The following is a 26,866-nucleotide window of genomic DNA, read 5'->3' as shown; positions in this document are numbered from 1 at the left end:
ATGTCCGCCATGCAGCTACTGATTGTCGCCCTCGCAGCGTGTGTGTCGCTGGCGGCGGCAAAGTCGAAGGAGGAGTTCCCGCTTGTGTGGGTGTGCCTGGGCATCACCGTGGTTGGCGTGATTGTGGCGCTGTTCGTTGCGTATAAGCGTCCCGACGAGCTGCACCTGCCCGGGTCTGTGGTGATGACGGCGGTCGAGAGCGCGCCTGGCAACGGCAAGAACAGTGAGGAGTATGTCTAACGTCTTCTTGGCGTAGGAGTAGCTTTTTGGAGCAGAGCGATGTCGTTCTCGAGCGAGGCCTACGCCTCACGCCATCGCACGTACCAGCCTGCTGCAGGTTGACATACCCCTTGCTTGAAGGGCAGTGCGCTCTCTTCCCACCCCCCCCCCTTCTTTAAGTTTTCTTTTCCCTTTTTTTTTTTTGCGCCTGCGCTTGTGCGTGTGTGTGTGTGTGTGTGAATGAGTGACTGACTGACTTCGCTCAGTTAGCGAGCGCCGCGCTTATTGTTTTCCCTTTCGCTTCCACGATGGTGCATGTTGGTTTACGACTACGCCCTTTTCCATTTTCTTTGCACAATTATTATCTGCGCTTTGGCAGGCTCGAATACATGGCGAGCACGGGTTCTCTAGATTGTGCCTACACAGTGAAGTACTGAAGTACTTTAGGTGTGACTCTATAGTACCAAGCCAAACAAGACGGGAGCGAACAACTGATGGAAAGTGTGATGTGCGTATAGAGTGTAGTAACGGGCCTGTTCGCCCTCTCCTACTTGCATTGACATCAACGCCTTGAGTTGTTAACAGGACGTTCTCTGTACTTAGTCTGGTGTGGAATCCCCCTACAGTTTTCCACCTTTTAGCGCACACCCTGGCCGCTTCGACGAGGAAATGTGTCTTTTTTTTTTCCTTTGCAGGTTTCTGCTCTCTCTCTCTCTCTCTCTGTCATTCTTTTCATAAAATTGTATACGTCTCGTGTCCTCAGGCGTTTCGTGCTTTCCACCCCCCTCCATCCATCCACTGTTGTACATAACATACCGCCTTCTTCTCTAAGAGACTGAAAAAAGCGTAAGCGCACAACGCGTACATGAAGGGAGAGGCAGAGGGAGGGAGGGAGGGGGGGAGCTGCACTCTCTTCGCTTTCCGTTTCGCTCTCCTTTCCTTTGTCTTTCTTGAATTCTCTTTCCTATGAAGAGCAGAGCTGTGGTGCGGTAAAGCATACCCCGTGAGTGCAAAGAGGGGTGCAGCCGAGATTACCGCCAACGTGTGCGCTTCCAGCAGCTCGCAGCACTGAGACAAAGCGCTGTGTAGAAGGAGAGGCAAAAGAGGAAAAAACACACCCCTTCTAACAGGCGTTGTAGCTGTTGCGTAAGTCCAATTCTACGCTGCAACGCAGTTTTTTCCCTCGTTTCTTCTGCGCCAGCGGAAGAATAATCTGAAGCACTCTCTGGGGTTTGCCACGCACCTCTTTCAATCCCTCCCGCTGAAACGGAGGCACTGTGCTTCTACTGATTCTCTCGCGCCTCCCTCTCTCCACCTCTTTCTCTTTCTGGGTGCACCTCACAAACGCCTCATGGGTGTGTGTTACAACGCCTCAGCACTGCTTAGGTTGCTCACTCTCTTCCCTTCGAATCCTTTACGCTTTGACGTTTGGTGTACTCGCGTGCGACACGGAGAGCCACTACTTCATACCAGCGCTTTCTGTCTCTCACATCTGCAGTTGAGCGAACGCGCTGATCAAGTTGGTCTCCGCGCTTTGTCGAAGATTACTCCGATTATCTGCGTTTTTTTTTTTGCGTGGCTTCTGTCTTCACCGTACGTGCAGCAACGGATCACGCCGTAGCGCCTCTCTTATTTCGCTTCCAACCTCCATTGCGCTTACCAGCAGTTCTCGTCATTCTCTCGCTGCTCTTTCGATCTGCCCAGCGCACTCTTCAAGATGGAGCCAAAGAGGAGTGGCAACATGGCGTGTGTAGAGCGGGAGCGGGAGCGAAACTACAGAAGACACGTCGAACGGGTGAGAACGCAGCGCAGCCGCATCGATAATGCGACGCCGAAGAGCTGCGCCTATGTGCGCCCGCTCGGCTCCATGCGCGGCAACGTGGCGCGTGCGGAGCAGGTGAACCGCGACAACCAGAAGCTGGTGGAAAAGATGGTTTACATCATGAACACCCGCGGTGGTGTGGATACCTCGGAACCGTGGTGTGACCACAACAGGGCGATCAGCTCTCAGCGGCGTCGTAACCAGGAGCAGGCTGTCATTGCGCGGGAGAACGCGAAGATACTAGAGCGCCTGGAGTGTGCGAAGCCGACGTACCGCGCCGACAAATTTGAGGCTGACCGTCGTCGGAACGAAGAGTTTGCTGCACGCGCTAGTCGCTACCCCTACCACCCTATGGACAGGGCGAGGCACTAAAAGACTAAGCGCCTGTGAGGCGGACGCTGCTGCTTTGCGAGACGTTTTTTTCTAGATGCGTCAGCTGAACTTCATTCGGGTTGTTCAGCACAGAAAGGAGCTTTTTTCCCCGCTTCTCCTTTTCCCCTCTTTGAGTGCACTGCATGTACATTTCGCGCGTCTGACGTCTCACTTTCGTTTCCCCGCCCTGCACTCTCTGGGGGTTCCTCTGTTGTTAGGTAGGCCAGGGCAGCCAGCGCACACAATAGGACTGACGATTCCTCTGAGAGCAGGCGGCTTCCATTTTACCTTCTCGCCTTCCTATCAACTCCTCAACTCGACTCTCTCATTCACGGCAATCCCACGAGGAGCAAGCGTCAAGACATCCACTCAGATGCTGTCAAGCAGCATTGTGCAATCCTGAACACATGTGGTTGCTTGTGCTACGACGATGGGACTGCACTGAGCCTGCAGCTTTTCAATCCGACTCACCACGTACTCTGTAATACTCTGGGCGGCCCCTCTTTACTTTTACGGGCGAAGATGTTACCAACACTTCTCTCATCCCTGTAGGCTCCTCTCCGTCTCCTATGCTCTTACTACCCTTTCGTGATTCGCGACTCCAAACTCGCCTTGCTTTGTCCCCCTTCCTCTAAGTGCGCTTACACGAGCAAAATCAAACGCGTTTGAAGCAGGCACGCCCCCTCCCTTTCTCTCCCTTGCACACTTCCTTCCCTCGTATCTTTACAGTGTTTTCGCTTCGCAGACAGAAGACCAAACACCAGCAGAGAACGCAGCATTCTTCCCACAGCAGCGCCGCGCACTGGACACGAACGCACACAAGAAAGGACACAGCTGCCAAGAAATAAAAATACGGTTCAAAACAGCTTGTTGGTTTTTGTTTTACCTTTTCGCTCTTATTCTTCTCTCCCTCCCTTCCGGCCTTCCCCACGGTCTTTCACGCACATTGTCTTCACCGTGAAAGACTTGACTTAGCCCTTCGTTCAGTCTCTTGCCTCGCTTGCCTCTCCTCTTTGCTCGCGGATTTTTTTTTTCTCCTCTGCTAAGGCCACCTACGCGTCCACTCGATTGCCCTCTCTTCCCCTCGCACTTTCTCCCTCATTCCCATCACTGTCTTGTCCCGGTAGCCACGTCTCTTTTCTGCTTTGCGCTCCCTCCTCCCCTTTGCTTCTGCTGTGGATTCCTCTCGCTTCCCTCTTCGCGCAGTCCCCCCCCCCTTCTGGCCGTTCTTGACTGCTCGCACTGCTCCGTGCGCAGCGCCGGCCGCCGCTGCTGGCGATTTTGCACGCCGCACCACTCCCTGGCGCGCAGCAAGCCGGAACATGAGCAAGCCCAACCAGCCTATCCAAGCACAGGTGGAGGACAATGCCCTGAATGGCTCGCTCACGGACGGGAACTCGAGCAACACGGGCGGTGTTGACCCGAGCGACGGGCAGGTGAAGCGCCCTCTCCACAGTGGGAGCCCGACGGAGTCCACTGGTCACCACAACGACAGCGACGTCCAGAAGCGGCAGCCCAACATCATCTTCCGCTTCACCGAGTGGCTGATCCCCTATGGCGGTGTTGTCTCGAACTGCTTCAGCCTTGGCTCCGTCACGCTTGGCGGCGGCATCATCTCGATGCCGTCGTCCTTCGCCATGTCGGGCATCATCATGTCTGTCATTTACCTCGTGGTTGTTACCGCCGTGACGGTGTACACCATGACGCTTCTCGGCTACGCGATGAAGGCGACGGGGTGCGAAACGTTCGAGGAGCTCGCCCGCGTCCTGTTTGGCCGCGGCTGGGACTACTTCGTCGGGTTTGTTCTCTGGCTGTCGTGCTTTGGCACTGCCGTGGCCTACATCAGCGCCGTCAGCAGCCTGATCTCGCCGATCCTCGAGAAGTCCCCTGGGACGCCGGCGTTTCTCCTGACCACTGCCGGCAACCGCTGCATCACCAGCCTTATCTGGCTCGTGCTCATGGTGCCAGTCGTGATTCCGAAGCGCGTGAACAGCATCCGCTACGTCTCCGCCATCGGCGTCATCATGGTGCTGTACTTTGTCGTCGTCATTGTGGTGCACTCCAGCACGAACGGCATGAGGGAAGGCATGCGAGGCGACATGAAGTACTTCACCACGGGCAACAAAGCGATTTATGGCTTGTCTATCTTTGTTTTCTCTTTTCTGTGCCAGGCTGTGACTGGGTCAGTGTATTTTGAGCAGCGCCCCCAGCCGTCTGTGCGCCAGCTGACGATTGCGAGTGCGATCGCGATGACGGTGTGCATGGTGCTGTACATCTTCACTGGCGTCTTCGGGTACTTTGACTTTGGGGACGATACGAAGGACTCTATCCTGTACAACTTGGACCCCGTGCACAACCCGTACGTTATGGTGGCGTACGTTGGCATGCTCATCAAGATCTGCGCGGCCTTCGCGATGAACATGCTGCCGTGCCGAAACTTCACGTACCACTGTCTGGGCTGGGACCTCGATACGGTGCCGTACTGGAAGCACACGATCGTGATTCTCAGCACGGCTGTGGTCACCCTCGTGTGCGGCCTGTTCATCCCGAGCATCAACACGGCACTCGGCTTGGTTGGGTCGCTGTGCGGCGGGTTCATCGGCTTCATCTTCCCTGCGTACTTTTGGATGTACGCTGGCAACTGGAGCCTCAAGTCCGTGGGGATCTGGCACTACCTCGGCACCTACTTCCTGCTGATCTCCGGTGTCATTGCGATTGTCTTTGGCACCATTTCCACTGTGTACTTCAGCTTCTTCGTCTAAGACTGTTCCAGTGTATAGGCAGTCGGCACGTGTGCCACGTGTGAATCATGTAGCGATGCGAGTTGCTTCATTGCTGTGTCTTGTCAACCAGTGGTGGCCCTTTTAACTGTTGTATTTTTTTTTTCTGTAGACCTCTGCCTAGCGCTCTCTCTGCCTTAGCGCTCTCTCTGCCTTAGCGCTCTCTCTGCTTCTCTCCTCTTTGCGTTTGTTTTACCACCGGAAACGTTCTTATCTTGACGCCGCTGTTTTCTGCATGCCCAATTTCTGTGCGGCCGCTGCCACGCTTAGAAGCGAAGTGTTCTTGCCGAACAGCCGATTGTAGATTGTGAGTCAGCGGAGACGCGACTCACCTCTGTTTCTCTCCCTGTCCGCCACGTCCTCCTGCTTCTTCCGAAAGGGTTTTTTCCATTTTTCTTCCTAGTCGTCCGCGAAACGGCATCCACCGGGGAACTCGCTTCGACCGCACCAGTCGTGCGCACGCCCTCCTTGCCGGTGTGCTGGTGCACTGCAGTCGCCGTGTGGAGTGAGAAGCATGAAAGATGGAAGGAAGGATATGAGGCTGTGCCGAGAAGGAAAATGCGTACACGCTGGCGACTGCCGCAGACGAGACTTGTCAGACCGGAAACGTCGGCAGTCCCTCCCTCTCTCTGTACCGTGCGCACTCCCCGTGACCACGTTGTGTAGTCGAGTGTTAGCCTTCTTTCCGGAGTGAAGAAGGCGAATGTTCGTCTGCGCTGGTTGCTCGCGGGTGCAGGGTCGGCGGCAGTGTCAGAAGAAGAGGAGGCCAGCTGCGTGTGTGTCTTTTTCTGAAGTGTGGGAGGGTCGGGGATCACCCGGCAGACGCGTGTTCCGACTGGACGGCCGATGGCACGACCCCGACGGCCCGGGCGGAGCCGCATACACGTGTGGGTGGGTGGGCGGTGGCTGTGTGCGCCTGCGGCTGCGGGCGTGTCGGGAGTGCAATGGTGGCGTCAACACACGAAAATGGTCCCTAACAGTGGCGTGCAGCGACTAAGGCCGCTTTGTTTTCTTTGTTTTATTTTGGAGTTGTTACGCTTCTCAACGTGCGTCGTTGGTCATTGTAGTCTTTTCTCTTTTCCACCGTTCTGCATCGAGGAGGTGCGGTTCCTCTGAAAGATGTCGGACGTTGTGCTTGTCTTGCTCTTTACTCGTGTTGACGGAGGAAAGTTACCGCGAATATTTGCACGCGTCGCTGCTGTCGAGTTTTCGTCGATGAGGTGGAGCCCGGCGCGTGCCTTTTTTGTGTCAGACCGCGTCTCACTTCGCAGGCAGCGTCAAAGATGTATCGCCAAGCTGTCGCGGTCATTCGATACGACGCTTTCGGGAGAGCTTTTAGGGGTGTTTGAGATGGTCATGCTGCCCTTGGGTCGAGTTTCTGCTCGCATTGTCGATAGCAAAATTCTCTCGCGTCTTGTTGCACATCCTCACATTGCCGCTCCTCTCGACCACATGCTTATCCCCCCCCCCCCCCCACACACACCCGCACACGCATACATACACTGCTCTTCGTTTGCAGGTGCATCTCGCGGTGCACTCGTACTCTTTCGGTCCCTGCTCTAGTCTCCAAAGTTCTTGACGATCACCCCAAGTCCACACGATACGCATGAGGTTTCGTGGCCAGGATGCCAGTTGTAATGACGTCGACGACTTCACCTACAGCGAGGACCCGGCCGGTCAGCAGGTGAAGGTTCCAGTGACGAAGGAATACGTCTACAAAGTGGTCGTTCTCGGTGACTATAGCGTAGGGAAAACATCGATCATCAAACGGCTGGTTTCCATTGCGGCTTCCTCTCAATCACTGGGGGTTAACAGCGGTGGCTCTGACATGGACGACAGTGGCAACGACAGTGATGCCGATGACGAGCTCGCGGCGGTAACGCCAACCGTAGGCACCGACTTTTACTCGCTTGTCCTACCCGATGTTGTGCCTGGTGCATCAGTGCGACTCCAAATATGGGACACAGCTGGACTGGAAAAGTATGCAGCCAACTACCAAAGCGTGTTGCGCAACACCTCCTTCATCATCTGCGTCTTCGACGTGACGAGCGCTAGCAGCTTGCACAACGTGGTGGAACGCCACCTGTCCATCGCAGCGGAGCACGTTCCTGACCTCGACCAGAGCAGCATCATGGTGGTGGCAAATAAAATCGACATTCTGGACGGTGCGTCGAACAGCACAGCGCTCCGCAGTGCACAAAGACGGTCCCGGTCACCGGAAACCGCATTCGTAATCACCAACGATGAGGACACTTCTGTAGACACAAACGACGGCAGCCCTGGCAAATTCACAAGTGCTAAGGGTATTGACAAGGACGCAATCGTCACCGCACGGAAAGTGCAGGCGGAGGTGTTTGATATCTTCAACGATGTGCTTTACGCTGAGGTGAGCGCCAAGACGAAGCGGCATCTTGAAAAGATGCTCCATGCGGTCTGCCACGCGCTTCTGCGTAACGGCGTCCGTGGCAGCTCAGAGATGCTGATTTCCGATGGAACGCCGGCGAATGAGGTGTTTGCGCACACAGTGTTGCCGCCACACACCGGTGTGAGCTCTACTACAGTAGCATCTGTACCAACCTTCTCCCCGCCCTCAGCGTCTCAGCTTGACCCAGCCACGACCAAGACGCCGCCTGTGGTGGAGCTGCGGGGTGCACCACACACGGACAGCGGGCAGAAGGCACCGAGAACTCTGGCGGCACCTGCCGCCAGCTGGCGCTCCACTGGGACCTTCTCGTTTGACATGGCGCAGACACACATTGTCTCTACGGCGCTTTTCTCTCCCACTGAAGCTCTCGACAGCGCCTTTGGCAACCGTGGGGGTGACGATTCCGCCCCGTCGCGTGTTGACGCCGGTGGCGACAGTCCCATTGACGAGTCCCTCACGCAGCTGCCAACGCCACAGGGGAGTATTGTAAAACCTGTAGACACTGGAGGGGTGCACCTTGGCATGATAGCTGGCGCCCCAGAGCCGCGATCTGCGTTAGATCCCAATGAGGATCGCAAAGCACGCAGGGAGCGAGAGCAGGCGGAGATGCAGGCGCTGCTGGTTCGTGCAGGCAAGGGTGTAGCGAACCGAAATGGAGGAGACGCCGACACTGGTGGCTCGGCGGTGTGGCGGCGGAGTGATGCGGATAGGATGGAGGAAGATATTGTTTCCGGACCGGACAAGGCCGGTGAAGCGTTGTCTGCTGCGCAGCAACGGCCTACATCTTCCATTCTAGATTCGCGTGTGGTCCAGAATGATAGCAGAGGTAGGCCAGGCGCCAGCGGTCGTTCCTCGGATGACGAAGACGGTGCGCGCATGCAGACGCAGCTGAGGGACCGATTTGCCCAGATTGAACGGGAAATACGCCAGAACGCGGCTGTGGCAAATCTGCGCGGCAAGAAAGACAAGAAGACCAAAGCGAGGGGAAAGTGCAAGTGCTGCGTGCTGTGAAAAGTCCGAGGCACCGGTGTTGTGTGTCGAGGAGCAACAGTCACAGAGGAGTCTCCACAGTGGTCGGCTCTCTTCACTGCCTCCCCTTATTTGTCGCGCTATCCTCTCTTCTGGCCGCGGCGTGCGAAGCGCTGCGGGTGTTGTGTTGCACAGCGCCTCACCGTTTTCTGCAGCCGCTTCTTTCGTTTCTCTCGCGAATGGCCGTTCTGCATTGCCTCCCAGTCTCCCTTTCTCTCCTTCTTCCCATACTTTCCCCCCCCCTTCCCACTGCTGCCGCCTCGCAACTTTCGTGTGCGCTGCGAAATGCTGAGCTTGTGTTCGTTTGCTTAGAGAGAGGGACACCTAATGAGTAACTCGATGCCGGGCAAGCACTAGCGGAAGTGTGGCAACAGTTGTAGTACCGCTGTACCGTAGCCCCGTCACAACATCCCCCCCCCCCCATCTCAAGCGATGCTTGAGACGACTCTGGTAGAAGGAAAAGAGGCAGTGACAGTGTCCCCAGTGATGAGCTCTGCGCACGAGGCATACCGGCAAACCACACGTCCTGTAGCCGTCTCTCTCCGCCTCCATTGCGGCTTTCTATGTCTCACGTATCTCACCCCATCTTGTTGACGTCGCTTTATTTCACGTACGATGCTTTTTTTTTTTGCTCTTCTTACCTTTTGCAACTCCTGCGCCTGCAACTGCACACCGATGCCAGGCCCCTTCCCCCCTCCGCATCGCCTCTAGACATGGAGGAACATCCCTACCCTGCCCAGTGCATCACGTACGGCGTCTACTCACCACAACAGCACCCCAAAGCGTCGCTCAGCCACTACCACAGACCCGCGCTCAGCATTTTCCATTCAGGTAGCGCCCCCCTCTGCAGCAGCAGCAGACGAGCTGTGTCTGCCAACGGGCGCCCCAGTGTCCACCGCTGACCATGACGGTGCTTGTGATTGCCGGCTTCTATGGCTATGGACAACGGTGCTGCCCGCCGCGGCCGCCACCACCACGTCCGGGGCTACTGGATGCCTTGCTGTACTCCAACAACCACCACTGCAGTCCATCAGGCCCACGTTGGAGGGTTTGGTGGCTCCGGAACTTTTCTTGGTTTTGGCGTCAACGCCACGGTGGTTCAGGGTGAGTCCGATCCTTCGAAAGGACAACTATGGGGGCTTCACCGCGACATTAAGTGCATGTCTGACAGGCTCGAATTGGTGTTGAAATGGCGCAGCTCTGCCCTTCCACATTTACACTTCTCAGTCAGTGTTTCATCTCTGGCGCATCGTAGTGGTTGTGGCGACTGTCCTTGTCCTTGTCCTTTGGGTTCACGGCCTCTGGATGCGTTGTCCTCTGCGTGTGTCTGCGTAGTACGATGCGGCGTTTGGCCTCGTACTACGCGGCTTTCAAGCCATGCCACCCTCTCGTTATTTTGCTCTACACGTCCCCCTCCCCCTCCCTCGTTCTTCATCAGCTTGTTCCCACGTGCCGCGCTGTCGCCGCACTGAACCCCCCGACATTGTCCCCCCAACAGATTTCTTCCTGCCCTCTTTTTTTCTTTCCTTTGCCACTCACTCGCTCCCCTCTTTGCTGAGGAGTTCCAAGTCGGTGGCCAGAGAGATGCACGATGTGCCGAGTTGCGTAAACTTTCTGCTGCTACCTGGTACGGTAGGCGTCTGATGGGGCTTGGCGCATCACAGACCCCTTTCCTTTCTGCTATCGACGTAGCCGTGCTTACTGCTCGGTTGCTTTCTGGGGCTCGCTTGAGCTGCTTCGAAGTCCTCGTGTGGCTCCCGCTTGCTTTACTCCTTTTAGTGCACCACTTCCTTCCCGCTCTCCTTTTTCAACAATACTGTCTTCCTCGGATTGTCAAAATTGATTTTGATAGGCTCTATGTTGGTCTGTACGACTGCTACCGCTCTCCCTTCCCTGCTCTCTCTCTCTCTCTGCTTGCCAGTGGACTTCACCTCTCAGTTTCTCACGTCAGCAGGTGCTTCGCTCCCTGTACGTCAATATCGCACCACGGACGCGTCCGCAGCTATGCCATCGGCCGTCCAGTCGGTCCACGCGTCTGCGGCACCACGCGCACCCCACCTTCGCCTGAGCCCGCACGCCCCCGCCAGGGCCAGTTAGGTTGTCGAAGCGAGGCGGATGACTTCAGTAGATTTTGTGATGTACGGCTGGAAAGAACAAAATAGTAGATGGAACCAAAGAAGAGCATGAATGGTAGGAGAGAGGTGCACCTGTAGAAAGGTAGCTTAGAGCACCACTGAGTAAGCGTTTAATGCCTGTGGCGGTTGACTTGCGCTTCAGCTTCCGATTCCCTTTCTGCCTACACCGTCCCTAACGTGCCCGCTCCTGACATTGGGGTGGCGTTGTCTCAACTGCCTGTGCTCTGCTCTTCATATGCTGAGCTGTGGGTGCACATTCTCTCCTCTCCCCCTTCCTTTCTTGTTTCTGGCGCCTCCCGCCTTTCTCACGCAGGCATCCCTATTATGACTAACGAAGTGAGTTCATCCGTCTCGTGCACTGTCATCCGGTATGCCGTGTTGTGTGTTGTTTTTTGTAGGCCGCATTTGCTGATAGCACCCCTCTACTCTCGTCCGCCATCTCTCCCATTGGTGACTTTCGAAGACGTACGCTTGATCGCACATTGCTAGATCGAGAGCTCTGCTGTTCCTCTTTTCAAGCTAGTCATGTCGTACCCACCGCCGCTTGGAGGGCCTCCGACTCAGTACAACCCGTATCCACCAGCCCCTGGGCAGTATCCGAGCTATCCATCTATGCAGTATGGTGGACCAGCACCAAATTCCTACGGTGCACCTTTACCTTCTCAGTCGTACGGAATGCCCCCACAACTGTATGGCGCTCCAAGTCCCTATGGTGCGCCCTACGCACCGCCTCCGCCGCCACAGCCGCACGTGATTTACGTTGAACAGCCCGCACCTCCACCACCACCACCGGCTCCTACTATCGTTCTGCAAGGTGGCGGCTACCATGTTGGGCATTACTACTGCCGGCGGTGTCAGCGCTATCACCGGCGCCGGCACGACTGCCCACACAGAGTAGGGTGTGGGGCGCAGTAGAAGACTCGGTGTGAAGGGACATGGGAGGATTTCACTGCGCTGCAGGCTTTCTTCTCTACATATTACCCAGTGCGACGAGAACCTTTTCCCTCTCAGTCGCGTCTCTGTGGTGGTGGCCTCACTATGTTGTGCGCGTCTTGAGGGTGTGGGTCCTCCTCTGGCACCGAGAGGGAGGGGGAGGGCCTGCGGTACACACCCCCAACACGCCATTCGATGGCCCCACCCCTTTTTTTAGCGCTGTGTCGTACTGGTCGCCGTACTCTTTCGTCATTCGTTGTGCGGTGGCTCGCTTTTTCAGAGCCCCGGCTGCTTGTTCAGCTGTTTAGTCTCGTGTATTCGTTTTTTTTTTTCAAGTTTCCGTCGAAGCGTGCAAGCCGCTGAACACACAGTAGCGCACTCGGACCGTGACAGCGTTAGTGGGTACGCGATCAATACACTATGCGTTGTAATGTAGCGAAACGCGCAGATTGTTGGCCTCCACAGTGAACACTAGACCACTGTGAAGAGGTAGAAATCGCAGCATGGCCCCACCTCTGAAGGTCTTGTGTGAGCAGTGTGAAATCCCCCAGGCACATACTCTGCTGGATCGCACCCCCTATCCCGTGGGTATTACTCTTCGACGGGCTCTCTCTTTCGTTCTTTCCTCTTTTTGCACTCGCTTGCTGTGGCGGTCACACTCGCTGTTGCCCCAACGGTCTGTCTCGTGGCTGTGTGTACATTCATCTCTGCCGCGCAGCTGTTGCGTACGTCCACTTCCCTTTCTTCGCTATGTGTATTTTCATTGCCAATGCAGTCGCACACGGGCGCTAACGTAGTCGTCCAATTACTCTCGTGTTAGAGTGATGTTGTGGTAGAAAGGCCTTCTGTGAGGCTCGCTGTACATATATGTTTCTCTTGCCTCGCGCGATGAACCACAGGCGCCAAATTAGCTTCACGTACGATGCCCCCCCCCCCCCTCTCCCACCTCACCTCCTCCTCAGTGCAGGCTCTCCTTGTCCCCTCCACTCCCATTTGAATGTGGGCAGGCGTGCTGAAGGTGCTACGCATGTGTGTTCTCTGTAGACTCGCCACTCTTCGAGAGGTCCGTCACCCCCCGGTGTTTTTTGGCTGGACACACGCTTTGCTCCCTCCTTCCCTCCCTCCCTCTCTCAGCTTCCCTTTTTAGCTTCTCTTACGTTGTCTCCCTTTTCCCATTTTCGCTTCTTCTCCCCCAGCGCACCAACACGTGCATCCGCCCCACTCGGAAACAACGAAAAATAAGCAAAAGCACACAAAGACGCACGCACCACGCACGAGTAGTGAGCTCGAGAACTTCATGTCAGCGGATGGGGGTGCGTGGGTGGTGGACTCAAACCCTGCTGCTTCTGCCGCCTCATGGGGTGCCATTACGCTTTGCGCTTTTCCTTTGCATGTTGAGTACCTCGTGTTCTCTGAGCTCTGAGGTGCATGACCAACGTAAAGTGAGAGAAAAACAGCGGTCCTTTCTGATCACTGCGCTCCCTGTTGGGTGCCAGACATCCACCATCCGTGATGACAGTGTCTGCCACGTCGGACCGCCACTCTTTTCCCTTCCCTCCCTCTTCCACGCTTCACTCTCCCTACTCCGCTTCCTTCTGTTTGTTTGTTCGGCACGGAGTCACGCTCTACTTCGACTGCCTGCCCGCCCTCCTTCATGTGCGTGAAAGAGCCGCATTGGAGCGCGTCACGCTTCTCTTCGCATCTGATGTATGTATGCATATTTTGAGAAGAATTTTGCACGATGGGTGTAACTTTATCGTCGTCATGACGGCGCTGAGCATCGTGCGCTTCTGCGCACGAGCCGTAGTCCTGCCACGGGAGTAGTGGGTCGGTCAATGCGAGACGGTCCCTCCATTACGCAAGTGTGATGTACTCTGACATTGATGTTCTCACATGTTGAATGTGCGGATGTAGCTGCCACGAAAATCTGCCAAGCTAGCACCGATAGTGAGAAGCGATGACGCGCGCGGCCTGCTCGCCTTCGTGGGTGTGGACGTGAGCAACAAACAGGTGGTCGTCGCGCTTCATGGTGCTGTGATGCACCCGCAGTGGTTTGTGTACTGGCGTATGAAGCCCATCGTGCAGGGCATCGCATCTGGCGGCGGCCTTGAGTGCGAGGTGCATGCCAGTTTCTAAAAGAGCTACTTGGCCCTCCACCGCGGCATCCGCACTGCGGTTGCACGTGGCTTGAAGCTAAACTCAGTCTACGATGCCCTGGTAACCGGCCACTCCTCTGGCGCAGCTGGCGGCGATAGACTTGCAGGCGCATGTGAATCGCATGTTTGTTTGTATCACAGCCGATTGGGCCGCTCTACATGTTTGCCATGCTCTCGCAGGGCTCCCATTTTCACATTGTAAGTCGGCAAGCCCCCCGTTCCCCCGGATGCTTCCCAGTGGCAGTGAGGGCGTTCAGCACGCTCCATGTGAGGTTTACTGCGCCGATGCCGTCCCCGCTAACTGCCGCGTGTGCGAGGACAGCGTAGGGTGCGACGACTCCACATCCATTGTGCACACCGCCGAGGAGGATATGCGTGGCCACTTCTTCTACTTTGGGGAGCGCATTGCAAGTGAAGGTACTGGGGATGTAATTCTGAACCTGCAGTTCCTATGGCTCCCCCCTCAGTCACAGAGCCTCGTGAAGGGCCGCCGTCTTTGTTTTGGCTGCTCACCGCAGTTACCGATACACCACCTTGACATCTCATCTCGTGAGTGTAGGCGTGGGTATTGGACAGGTGTAGCTCTGCTCTGTGTCTTCCTCTTTGTTTGATCCTTTCTCGCTTTTACTCTGCCGCTTCGCCGCTGTGGGGCCAGTGGTGCGCCCCTTAGTATGTTGCATGATCCCGGGCACTGTAGGCGCGGCTTCCAGCCTCTTTCTCACTCTCTACATGCTCGCTCAAACGGTAGACTTTGATATCCCAAGCCCTTCTCCAGGAAATCCTTTTCGCCGTGCTGCGCCGTAGGCGATGTACAGGCACGTACAGAACTTGTTAGCTTCGGCATGGGTCTGTGCTACTACTATGGCGGAGAGGCTGAGAAAACGGCGCACTACGAAGGGCTACAAGATGTCACTGCCCACCGGAGGGGTTTCCGCCGTGCCAGAGCGACTTTCGCGTGTGGAGGGCGGTCCGCCACGAATGCGGCACGAACTGCCTCGAGTGCCGTGTCTGTGGTGCTTTGCGAATTGTCCCTGCTGCCTGAAAGCGGTGCGCCTCAATGTACTCTCGCATCGCCCACTTCCTCTTCTTTTTCGCTCCCCCTTTTTCTTCGTTGTTTTCTGGCTGTTGCCATGTCCACCAACTTTGCACCCCCATGCGGCACCCCGCGTTTAGCCGCACTTGGGTGTGCTGCTGTGGCGCGGCAGCTCTCAACTCCCCGCCCCTACTCGCCCTCTAGCGCGCAGCTGGAACGTCGGCCTCCTTGGGTGGCGTCTCGCTTTGAGTTGGAATCTTTCTTCCACACCGCTTTCTCGGTCCTCTGTGTCCGTGCGCGGTTGCTTTGTTGCTGCCCTCAGGGGATACCATGCCCCCGGACTTCACTGCCACTTTGGATGCTCTCTCTTCTACTCGATGCTCGACGTGCTTCCCAAATCGGTGACTCATCTGCAGCTTTGAACTCGTGCCATTTTTGTTTTCTGTCGTATTCGGTCTTAGCTTGGGCCTCATGACTCCGTCGCCGCTTGTCACTTTGTGCACCGCTTCCTCTCTCCTTGTTTCTCTTATCTCTGTCTCTGGCTCCTCGTCCTGGGCCTCGACGAAGCTCCCTGTGCGAATGCCTATGCCCTCCCTGATGCACGGCAGGAGAGTGCTGCTGAAGATTTACAACCAGAGTGTCTTCACTGCCCAAGTCCCTGCTACAGGGAGAAGGCGACTCACTGTGCCTCATCTGAGGCCTCGCAAGCCTGATGATGCTCTCGCACCCTGCCTGCGCTGCGCTATTCATCCGGAGTCCGTGCAGGTTACTGGAACAATTCATCTTGAGAGGACTGTGAGACCGCCTGGAGGGTGCGCCTCAACCACAGTAGCCCGACTTCTACCCCAAACCGCTCCTCTGTCAGCCCACCTGCGGATTTGCTTTTCCACACACGGTAGTGCAGCGCCGGGCTGGTATGAGGGTAGACGCACACTTTGTGGACTACACGCTCGTGGTTTCGAACTCGGTAGGCCGCGGCACTGCCATCACGGCAACTGAGGAAGTTTAGCGTAGACCCGTGCGCTACTCGCTGGGGTCATGGATGTCTCAGACAATTGTCACGCTTGCGTTCGCGCCTACACGAAGAATTCGAAGATGGTCATGTTTCCATGCGGAGTCCCACAGGAATCAGTCATGGGCCCTTTCCCCTTCCTCATTCTTGCAGACACGCTGGGTGTGGCGCTCAGCTCGTCACCCTCACTGCGCCATCCCTCCTTTGAGGATGGAGCCACACTCCTTAGCCCTCTCCACAGGGACCAAGGGGGTCATACAAGCAACGCTGCAGTCGCCTTCTGGAGGGTGGGACACGGGAGACTGGGGCACTGCATAAAAATGAGTGCCACAGTCTCCCTAAAACGCAGTACGCACTCTCCGTTACGCGCACGCACCGTGGAGGGGGCGCCGCTGCTCCCGCCTTCTCGGTGCGGACCTCCAGCGAGTGCGCGGCATTAGCGGGCACGTCGCAAAGGCTATTCAAGTCGCCTGAGCTCGACTTGCCAGGCTGAGGGCAGTGTGCGCGCAGGAACGGGGTCCATCAAAGGGTCTTCTACGCCCCTTTCTACGTGGCACTGGTTGAATCCAGAATACTCTACGGCGCTACCGCGTGGTGAGGAAGTGGTGGCCAAAGCTGCATCGAAGCGCTTGAGCACTTTGGCACGGAAGCAAGAGCTCTCAGAGCGGGTACCCCACCATGCACCAACAACGAAGCGCCACTCAAAGAGGCCCATGTCCTGCTCCTCGATGCCATAGTGCTGCTGTGCCGCGCCCGCCTGTACCTCTCCACCATCATGCGAGGAGGCCGCCTTGCTAATTGGGTGCGGGTGGTGTTCACGCCGCATCACGGTGCTGTCACAGCGCTTCGGTGACTATCATGCGCGTATTCAGTCATTTTAATCCCTTTGGTGCCTCCCACAGACACATCTCCTTCATGCGCAGCGGTTGCGTGTTCCTCAACGCATCACTCCCAGCTAGGCTGCAAAGCGGACTTTACACACGAGGAAAACCTACAAGCAGGGAAGCTGTTGCCCCCCCCCCTCTCGCTTAGCGAAGTTTTCTTGCTGGGAACAGATGGTGCAGTACAGGCAGATGACAGATTAGGAGCGACTGTGGTGTTTCGGCACGGTAGTACACCCATACATGCCGCGGCAAGACGGTGCGACCACCTTCGCTTGCAGTCCTCGCGCTGAATGTGAAGCAATTAAGCTGGTAGACTTGACTTACTGAAGACAGCTGTGTCAACCCAGCTGCCAAAAAATAATAATAATAAGTGTGGCTGTAGTTGCAGGCTTGCTTTCCCGCCTCATGGCGCTCGACACGGGCCCTACAACGGTGAAGGATGGACTGTTGCGACGTACCTGGGCATCAATGCTGGAACCACTGGCCTGTCGCATGCGCCTCTCACTTCAGTGTGTCTATTCATTGTGAATTGGAGCACATCGACAAGGCTGGAAACCTTGCAAAATCAGCAATATCGGAGGAGACCCACACGTCCACTGAATGGATTAGAGAGCCGCTGACCAGTCTCAGACATCATGACGACATCCCCTACTACCCGCATGGCAGACGCCACCGCGCCAGGGCAGCCCGCTTGACGCAGTCCGCGCGAGCCAGGGCATGTAGCGCACCTGCGTCGTTCTGGTGGCTGTTGCGCAGCAGGCGTGTGCGCAGGAGGGTCTCGGGGATCACCCGGCAGACGCGTGTCCCGACTGGACGGCCGATGGCATGGTCCCGACGGCCCGGGCGAAGCCGCATGCGCGTGTGGGCTGGTGGGCGGTGGCTGTGTGCGCCTGCGGCTGCGGGCGTGTCGGGTGTGCAATGGTGACGGTGAGAGCATTTCGCAGGTACTTCCTTCTCTCTCCTTCCGACGGTAGCGATGTATACCTTTAGCCGCCGCGATGAAGAGCATAGCTGCTGGGGTGCTTTCACAATAGGGGGTGACGCGCATGGCGGCTGGTGAGACGAGCCCATCCTGTGGTGCGGAGGGTGACACGGTAGCCATCGGGGCCGTTGCTGACGTGTTTTGCGTTTCTGACGAGAAGGAGAGGGTGGCAATCATGCGCGAGCTCGTCGAGGACGGTGGCGCATGTGTAGGCGACAGTGCTGCCGGGGGCAGAGGCCGCTGCAAGCCTCAACACACTACCTTTCAAAATGGGGTGACCCTCCACGACAATCTCCCCGCCGAGAAGTTCTCGACTATGAAGGTGGCTGAGCCGAGGATAGTCGGCTACAGGGCCTCTCTCAATGGTACACAAAGTAGAGTGGAGGAAAGGGCCACTCCGCTATGCAGTATCGGTGTTCAGTGCCTCCCTTACAGCGTTACCCCTACCCACCCCCCGACACGTAAACCGTGACACTCATGCCAGGCTCAACGAGTACCTTTCCCGATAAAAGAGTGCTAACAGGGAGGGGTACTGCTCACATATGCCGGCAGTGTACAGTAACGGCTGCCAATCCGGCTTGCCTCCCCTCACCTAAACCACGTAAGGTGAGGTAGGTGACGGGCTCGCCGGCATGTAGGAGTCGAGAGCCCTTGACTACATTGACGCCCCCGATAGTCTCGCGGCAGTACTGGCACTTATCCCAGAGGATTAGCTCGATGCCACTGCACTCGCGTGGCGGAAAGAAAGCCACAAGCTAAAGATATGTTGCGGGCAACAAGTTTATGACTTAGAGTTGCTCTACTACATCACTTCGAGCAATGGGCCACCACCAACGCTACACAGTTGAAGAATCCATCGGCCCCATCCCGTACGTCACCTTCTTGCGCAAGAGCATCCACAACGTGGCATTCGGTCGCGACCCGCGCAGCAGCTTCTACTCGCTCTTCAAGGACCCTGCCAGGCACACGAGAGACATGCAGGTCCTGCGCATGTTTGTGCGCCGCTACCTGGTGCACACGAGCCAGGGCAACAACCCGCGCCAGGTGCTGCTCTACGCATTCCTCTCTGTCCGATGCGCGTGGCCGGATGTGGACCGTGAGCTGGTGAATCGTGTGGCGCTCGAGGAGCTTCCCAATCTCCTCAAGGCCGACTGCGCCATCTGAGGGTGAGCACCAGCATACTTGCAAGTCCTCTGGCAAAGCGGTGCTGAGTTGCCAAGGACTTGAGGGACTCTTCCTGCACACTGGGATTCTGTACCTGGCCAAAATTTCCTTGATGATGTTCGTTGTCGCTGCTGGCGTCGTCGTTCTCTTCCTCACGGTTTTCTGTGTTATGTGTTGCTTGGCGTACTTGGCGCTCTGCACATTCTTCGGTACTGAGTAAACTCGACGAGCTACAACGCCCTCTCGGTTGTGCTGTGTGCGTGTGGGGATTACTCTGCCGAGCATGTTGACGCCAATGCTCCTCCGTACCAATGTGAAGACGGTAATCGTACGCCACGTAGGACTCTCTAGCGCTGTGGTGTGCATGGCTATGGTGATAAGGGCAGCTGCAGGGTACCTGGGAAGCAACCGCATTTCTTCACTCATGAGCACGGCCTTTGGCCAAAGGATTGTTGTTACTGCGACCAAAGGTGCGAGTGTGTGTCGGATTCCTCACGAGCTATTGGAGCTTCTCTGTTGGCATGTGCCAATGGCTGTTGTGCCGCGTCTGCGCTGAACTTGACAAGGTGCACGGGGTTTTTGTCGGGAAGGAGACGACAATGGTTGATGACTCCCCCTCCCTCTGCTGACCGTCAATGGTATAGGGCCGCTCGTGATGGCCTCCTCCTTTTTCTTTGCGGCGGCGACCGGGATGGAGGGCTTAGGTGCTCAATGGCCACCATCTCGGGATGGCGGACTCTCTCTCTCTCTCTCGCTACCTTGTTATCTCGGTTGCCACAAGAGAGATAGACGAGACGCGGTTGGCACTTGTCTCCGGTGATTGAGGCAAGTGTTCTGCTGTGTGGGACAGACTGGACTCGAAAAGGAGCCGGCACGAGACGCACTGTTGGGAGTTTTGTGAGTCTCGTTGGCTTTAGTCGTCCCTATTTCTGCGGTTTGACTGCGAAGCTGAAGGGGCGATACGACTCGCTTGCGTTTTAGGTGTGAAGGTGTTGCGCAGACGTAATGCAACAGGCCGCGTGAGGATGGCGGCTCGTTCGAGTCTTCGCTTGTCCTTTGATCGCTCCCCCTTTAGCGCCGAGGGGTGGCGGTTGTTGTGATGTGAATAATGCTGGCGCAAGCGGGCAAAGAAAAACTACGCGAGGGCAAAAGAGAGCGACAGACGGACGGGAACTTAACTGCATCATTTATGTGCGCAGCGGGGGGGGAGGAGGGTGGGTGGGCAGCGCTTAAACCCCTCCCCTTTTTTGCCTTTGAGTGTGCGTGTGTGTGTGTGTTTTCCGATTCCCACGTGATCCAAGACTCTGCCAAGCAGCCATTGGTAGCCGCCAACAGCGTTGGCTCTCCGTCGTTCTCTTCCTCTGGCCCCGTCTGCGGGTGTCCCGTACGCAGGTGGTACCTGAAGAGGGCGCACTCCCCTCTCCCAGCCCCTTTCGTTCCTCTGCTGTTTCGGTTACCAACATTTTGCTTTGGCGCCTGAGTTCTCGCTTTTCTGACTTTATGGGGTCACTCTCTGTCGTCTCTGCTGCCTCGGAGTGCACTTTGCACTGCAGGTACGCGTGCCTCGGCTGCACGTACACGAGCCACGCATTGAAGTGCAAACTGAATTACTTTCCTTCTGAAGCACGCGAGGGATATTGCACCTGCATCGCTTGTGGATCGCTGATGGCGTCGTGAATTCGCCAAATTTGCTTCAAATGAGGGTTGTTGTCCACTCCGTACCACCCCAATGCCTCCCACCTCTTGGAAGAAACCACAAGGCACACCACTCCAGAGATGACCTCTGCAGCGATGGACTTTGTTGTACCGATGTATCTCCTTTATGATAACCTCTGTGCTTTTCTCAGCCAACTACCCCTTGCTACGCCCCGTCACCGCCTCTGCAGAGTGTTACTGCGCCCACGCTTACACCCTCACTCCATCCTTCATTGTTGTTACTTTGCACTTGCCTTTCATTTTTTACTCTTATCCCGCCGGGTCATTGCAGTCCTCCCCCCTCCTGCCCCGCCTGCTCAGGTGACGCCTTTCGGTAAGGTTTATAAAGGATTACGTTCCACCTGACTCCACGTGTCCTGATCCATCCTCATGGAAGAGCGTCCTGCTTTCCCCAGTCATGAACCGACGAACACCACTGAGATGCGAGATGGCTCGCCACAGGCACAGACCCATCAGGAATCGATAAGGGCGCCCAACAGAGACAATGGGGCAGACTCGGATCACCAAGTTAACGGTAACTATCCGAGCGGATTCCCCACAGTTGACCAACCCGCACTGATTGAGGATATGGTAGCGCGTGTTGTCCTTCATGAAAGCCGCCCCATCGAAAATCTCCCAAAGATGATTTCCCCAGAACTGAAGCTGATTGGTCGCTGTGTTACCTTTCAAGTAAAGCGGTCACCCAATGGGGCACCAGGAGATCCTTACTACTATACCGGACTTGTGTCCGCTGTGACAGCGAACACTGCGACCCTGATGCACGTCAACCGTTATACGCACGACGACTTCAAGACATACCAGTCGCGGGAGCAGCGCCTGGCAAAGGGAAAGGTCAGCACTGTAGGGAAAGACCGCGATGTCGGCAGCCATAGAAGGTGCCCATTCGACCAGGAGCCCACGGCCCCGTCCAGCAGCTTACCGGCACCCTCAACAAACCACGGCTTATCTTTTTACGGCTACAGCGCTGACGGTGAGGTCGGCGTAGCCGAGGATGGCGGGATCTCAAACGCACTGGATCCCCCAGCATTGCTAGACTTGCACGCCTCCGGTAGCTTAGCCCCATTGGCTGCCCTGATAACAGATACCCAGCTGTACGCCGTTGGGCCCTTGGAACAAGAGCAGCAGCAACAACCTCGGAGAAATCACACACCACTCGAGGTGAACCAGCAACTGTCGAGGGCAAGTGGCGTTGCATGGTGCAAGCAGTTTCGAGCATTTGACGGATCCATCGGCCCCATCCCGTACGTCACCTTCTTGCGCAAGAGCATCCACAACGTGGCATTCGGTCGCGACCCGCGCAGCAGCTTCTACTCACTCTTCAAGGACCCTTCCAGGCACACGAGAGACATGCAGGTCCTGCGCATGTTTGTGCGCCGCTACCTGGTGCACACGAGCCAGGGCAACAACCCGCGCCAGGTGCTGCTCTACGCATTCCTCTCTGTCCGATGCGCGTGGCCGGATGTGGACCGTGAGCTGGTGAATCGTGTGGCGCTCGAGGAGCTTCCCACTCTCCTCAAGGCCGACTGCGCGATTGAGAAGGAAAGGAGGCGGAAGCTCCTTCGCGAGCGGTACCGGGAGCAGGAGGTGCAGCACTATCGCGCGCCTGCCGGTCTCTTTTCGAATACAGGCATTCTCTACCTCACTAAGATTCCTCAACACTCGTTCATCGCCGGCATCGTCTTGATCTTGTTTGCTCTGTTATTTGCCATTTACCTCGGGGTAGTTTTCGGCACCACCAAAGACGCTATCATCCTAAGTTATGTGCGAAAATTTATGTTGCCTTTTGTCATCTCGCTTGTGACGTGGACTGTCGCTGGCGCGGCGATCATGTTGCACGCCAGAACCGCTCACATTCCTCTACTTGCGGACTATTTGGGACTTGGCTTGCGAATCGTGGGGTCTGTGGCGTCCATTGGGTGTTGTATCATGACGCTGCTTGTCGTGTTCTGGAGAATGACGAGGGAATCCATATACCTCCTCGCGGTGGAGCACAAGGAAACCGAGCTTTGCTCCTTCTACGCACGTCATAGTTGTACCGGTTTATTCGTAGCGTGTGACCTTGGTGCTGCCGACCCGGAGCTGTGCCTGTCGTGTGTCAGGATGCCGGTGACAAACACTAGCTGCTACTCATTTCTATGGACGCAGATTGAGCGGGCTGTGATTCCCCTCCTGCTGTTCAGCGCTATTATTATGGTGGACGTGGTGTACACTACGTACCTGGTCGTAAAGATGCTTCTCTTTGTAGAGGTGCTGATGGGCCGCATTATGTGACAGTATGGCGGTGGTCTGCACTCTATTTCTGTGGGTTGCGCTCTCGCGCGCGCGCGTGTGTGTGGGAGGGGCCTTGCTTCCATTCTGTCTTTGCTCGCAATGGGGTTCGATGATTCTGCTTCACCGAGAATCAGAGGAAAACGAGTCTCTAGCAGTAGCGCACGTGATGGTTTCTTATCACCCGAGGCGACTTTGCAGTCGTAAATACTTTGTTCGTGTCTCGGGGTGCTTTGTCTGTCTGTTTCCAGCTCGTGAAGAGGCGGTGGATTTTGTCGTGGGTGTCTGTCGGTTCGCTGATCATGTAATTCCTACGCCACCCAGCGCTGTACACCTTCTTCTCTCCTCGCCCGAGCCAGTCGATATGTTCGCGCCTTTGGACAGGCTGCCTCATCGTATATCTTCTTCGATATCCGAAATGCAAGGGGGGTATGGGGGTGGAGGGACTTTGAATCTTGGTCTGATGGGATGTCTCCATGTATGTTAGCGCACTGCCTCTCTCCTTCTTTTCCTCTTCCATTGTGTTGCATTGGTGCTAACGCGGTTGTGGGGTCACGTCTTCATCTCTCTTCCCCTCACCTCCCATTCCCTCAAGCCCTGCCCTCTTCACCCCGTTGGCTTACTCCTTGCAAGGCAACGTTCGCTTTTTTTAAAAAACTTCTCCCTCCTGCCCCCTCTACCATTACAACATCCATTCAGTGCTCTCTCCTCCTCTCCTTCCAAGTGAAGCCGCCTCTTTTGCTTTGCTTTGTTCTTCCTTTCATGAACACTGCTGTGGGTGGCCTTATCCCTGCAAGCGGCCGTGCGTGCAGATATCTCCTCTCTTCTCGTTTACCTGTGCTGTGAAGATCGCTCGAATATGATGCCAGAAGAAACTATTACATCGCACCAGCTGGTTGCGGCGGCCTATGAGGGGCATATCACACCCCCCTTGAGTTTGCACATCTGCGTCGAAGAGTGATGGAGACTCCCTCCAGAATTTCACTTCCTCTCACAGATGGCAAAAGTGCTAAGCAATCGAGGGTCTACACGAGGCATGTGCTAAGCCCTTCGACTGCTTCTCTCCTTACTTGTCTCTTTCTTTTTCCGCTGGTTTCCATGCCCGTTTGGCGACCAAGCAGTACCACATCGGCTTCCATGCTTCAGACTGTTGCTGCCTGTCTCTCTCTCTCTCTCTGTCTCTCTGTTGTGCTTGCCTCTCAGTCTCGCTTCAGTAACCAACTCTCGCGAAGGTTTCTCTTCTCTCGCCCCGTAGCACTCCTCCCGCCAAGCTGGATTCTCGCCGCTGAGCATCGCCTTTCCTTTATTGCGCCTAAGCAGTGTGGACTAAGAGAAAATGCCATCACGTGAGGAGAACGAGCAGCGGCCCCTCAGTCGTTCCAGTGGGTTGGCCAGCAACGTTCCCCGCGACGACTCACCACGGTCGCAGGCGGCGAGAGAGCCCATAAGCATGGGCGAGATGCCCGATGGCGAAGGCATGGCTCCTCGCCCGGAGGCGAGCCTTAACGACATGGATGAAGAACAAAAGGAAGAAATAAGCGATCTCATGTTGAACGTCATTATGCACCCGGACCGCCCCATCGAGAATCTTCCAGTGATGATGGCACCGGAGCTGAAGCTAATTGGTCGCTGTGTGAGCCTCCGAGTCATGCAGACTGTTAACGGTGCCCCGCCGGCCCCCTACTACTACACGGGACTTGTGTGCATGGTCACGGAGACCTCAGTCTCCCTGATGCAGGTCAACCGATATACGCACGACGACTTCGCGGCGTATTACTTGCGAGAGCAACAACTGTCAAAGGGGGCGACCATTTCTCCAGAGCTGCAGATCCGGAACTGCTGTGCTCTGCGTCACGGCCGCGTACGTGCGTGCTGCCTCTACAGTGTGCTCGCTTCCCCAAGAGCAGACAACGGTGATGCCTCCTCAACGCAGCATGCTCAGTCCCCCGAGTGGGACTTACTGAACCATGACTGCACCACTGCTGGTGAAGCGGGTGTTACCCAGGATGACAGGATCGCCAGTACAGAGGAGTCCCGTATGTTGTGTACGATGGATGCCGCAGGCAGCTTGGCCCCTGCAGTGTCGATGAAAACTGGGGCGGAACTAGACGCTGCAGCAGCTCAGAACGGAGATGAAGCAGGGAACATGTCGGGTGCTACTGAACCTGTGATGGATGAAGTCACCGATAGTGCCGATGCCGCCAATGATGGCACCGCACCCCGGCGGTTTCGAGCATTTGACGGATCCATCGGCCCCATCCCGTACGTCACCTTCTTGCGCAGGAACATCTACAACGTGGCATTCGGTCGCGACCCGCGCAGCAGCTTCTACTCGCTCTTCAAGGACCCTGCCAGGCACACGAGAGACATGCAGGTCCTGCGCATGTTTGTGCGCCGCTACCTGGTGCACACGAGCCAGGGCAACAACCCGCGCCAGGTGCTGCTCTACGCATTCCTCTCTGTCCGATGCGCGTGGCCGGATGTGGACCGTGAGCTGGTGAATCGTGTGGCGCTCGAGGAGCTTCCCACTCTCCTCAAGGCCGACTGCGCGATTGAGAAGGAGAAGAAGCGGAGGCGGCTCCGCATGCAGCAGCGGGTGCGGGAGGTGCAGGAGTATCGCGCGCCTGCCGGTTTCTTTTCGAAAACGGGCATTCTCTACCTCACTAAGATTCCGCAGAAATTATTTCTTGCTGGGATGTTCATCCTCTTGTTCGACGTCGGCTTAATTGTTTTCTTCAGCTCAGCGAGGAGTAACGTGCGTGACGCGCTTGTCTCATCCTTCATTTTTCAGTTCACGGGGGAGCTTGTGGCAGCAATCGTTGTGTGGTGCATCGCCGGCGTCATGTGCATTGTTCATTCCACCATGATGCACTTGCCGGTGCGGGAGGGCATGTGGTACATGGGTGCGCATAGCGCATGCTTCCTTGGCGCCTTCGCCTGCTGCATCATGGCGTTTGTGGTGCTGCTGAGGCTGCTGGACAGAAACATGATTTTCTTTCACATGGTGAGAAACCAACCGGGCGATCTCTGCATCTTCTACCAGCGGCACGGGTGTTCGGGTTTTCTTGTGGGTTGCAACGACTCCCAGGCCATGTTTAATCGAGATCTTTGCAGCATATGCCCTGACGTGAGCACCTCAGTAACGGGATGCTACTCGATTATTAGGAGCCAAATAGGACTGACCACGATGCCGATGCTCGTGTTCAGCATGTTTCTCACGGTGGCGGTGCTGTATAGCTTCGTTCAACTCTTCAAGTTGCTGTGGATTTTCAAAGCAGCCGTACATATCTTTTAAGTGAATGCTCTTTCCTTGCTGCTTTGTATCTCGCTCGCTCTTTCTTTTTCTGTTGGGCGAGGGGGGATCTTAGTGGTCGACACGGCCGCACAGATCGATGCACTGTGCCTCTCATTCGCTGCGCCTTTGTCTTGTTTTGTGCGTGCAGAGACCGAGTGCGTTTGTGTTGGATCGTGTGAGCGTTGGGTTATAGCTTTACCACCAGTGAAGGACGAATAAAAAAAAAAGGAAAAGAGAGAGGCACCCGGAGCTTTACTGCGGCAGCGCAGTACTTTCCAGTGGTAGCTGCTGCTTTACCTTCACCGCAGATGTGTTTACCCGTCTTCTCTTTCCTGTTGTTTTCTCGTCCGAGACGCGCAGCCGGCGCAACACCTCAAAAAGAAAAAAAAAGAATGCCGCGGCAGTTGGTCATGTGCTTAGTTGCGCTCGCGTTTTCTCCCTCTCTTTTCCTTTCGCTTCCTACTCATTTCTCACGTTACGTTGACACCTCTCGATCTACTCCCCCCTACACCTGCATACTCAGCTGGTGCTTTAATGCCCTGGGAGGAGTCTGAAGTTTCCGTGAGCGTTACCCTTTATCTGCCGAACGGCACTGTGCTGCTTGTACATTTTCTCTTCCTGCTCGTTTGAGCCTTCACTGA

The 26,866-nt window shown here is 56.1% G+C and overlaps 7 protein-coding genes and 1 pseudogene across 8 annotated transcripts; all 8 read left to right on the top strand.

Moving 5' to 3' along the window:
* LBRM_31_1050 (conserved hypothetical protein) lies at window positions 1–240 on the top strand (the record flags this gene model as incomplete). The annotated part of the gene is made up of 1 exon (XM_001567052.2): window positions 1–240. The coding sequence occupies one exon, from the start codon at window positions 1–3 to the stop codon at window positions 238–240; it is 240 nt and encodes a 79-aa protein (XP_001567102.1).
* Window positions 241–1,936: 1,696 nt separating this feature from the next.
* On the top strand, window positions 1,937–2,413 carry LBRM_31_1040 (conserved hypothetical protein; the record flags this gene model as incomplete). Its single annotated transcript, XM_001567051.2, has 1 exon — window positions 1,937–2,413. One exon carries the CDS (start codon window positions 1,937–1,939, stop codon window positions 2,411–2,413), a length of 477 nt encoding a protein of 158 aa, XP_001567101.2.
* Window positions 2,414–3,735: 1,322 nt separating this feature from the next.
* LBRM_31_1030 (putative amino acid permease) lies at window positions 3,736–5,175 on the top strand (the record flags this gene model as incomplete). The annotated part of the gene is made up of 1 exon (XM_001567050.2): window positions 3,736–5,175. The coding sequence occupies one exon, from the start codon at window positions 3,736–3,738 to the stop codon at window positions 5,173–5,175; it is 1,440 nt and encodes a 479-aa protein (XP_001567100.2).
* A 1,624-nt stretch (window positions 5,176–6,799) lies between these two features.
* On the top strand, window positions 6,800–8,629 carry LBRM_31_1020 (putative ras-like small GTPases; the record flags this gene model as incomplete). Its single annotated transcript, XM_001567049.1, has 1 exon — window positions 6,800–8,629. One exon carries the CDS (start codon window positions 6,800–6,802, stop codon window positions 8,627–8,629), a length of 1,830 nt encoding a protein of 609 aa, XP_001567099.1.
* A 4,827-nt stretch (window positions 8,630–13,456) lies between these two features.
* LBRM_31_1010 lies at window positions 13,457–14,286 on the top strand (annotated as a pseudogene). The gene has a single exon. A coding segment is annotated over exon 1 (830 nt).
* Window positions 14,287–18,601: 4,315 nt separating this feature from the next.
* On the top strand, window positions 18,602–18,946 carry LBRM_31_1000 (conserved hypothetical protein; the record flags this gene model as incomplete). Its single annotated transcript, XM_001567048.1, has 1 exon — window positions 18,602–18,946. One exon carries the CDS (start codon window positions 18,602–18,604, stop codon window positions 18,944–18,946), a length of 345 nt encoding a protein of 114 aa, XP_001567098.1.
* A 2,085-nt stretch (window positions 18,947–21,031) lies between these two features.
* On the top strand, window positions 21,032–22,933 carry LBRM_31_0990 (conserved hypothetical protein; the record flags this gene model as incomplete). The annotated part of the gene is made up of 1 exon (XM_001567047.1): window positions 21,032–22,933. The coding sequence occupies one exon, from the start codon at window positions 21,032–21,034 to the stop codon at window positions 22,931–22,933; it is 1,902 nt and encodes a 633-aa protein (XP_001567097.1).
* Window positions 22,934–24,266: 1,333 nt separating this feature from the next.
* LBRM_31_0980 (conserved hypothetical protein) lies at window positions 24,267–26,225 on the top strand (the record flags this gene model as incomplete). Its single annotated transcript, XM_001567046.2, has 1 exon — window positions 24,267–26,225. One exon carries the CDS (start codon window positions 24,267–24,269, stop codon window positions 26,223–26,225), a length of 1,959 nt encoding a protein of 652 aa, XP_001567096.2.
* Between the last annotated feature and the right edge of the window lie 641 nt (window positions 26,226–26,866).

Source organism: Leishmania braziliensis, chromosome 31, assembly GCF_000002845.2.
Source record: "Leishmania braziliensis MHOM/BR/75/M2904 complete genome, chromosome 31".
Taxonomy (NCBI): Eukaryota; Euglenozoa; class Kinetoplastea; order Trypanosomatida; family Trypanosomatidae; genus Leishmania; species Leishmania braziliensis.
This window is presented reverse-complemented; position numbering and strand designations above follow the sequence as displayed.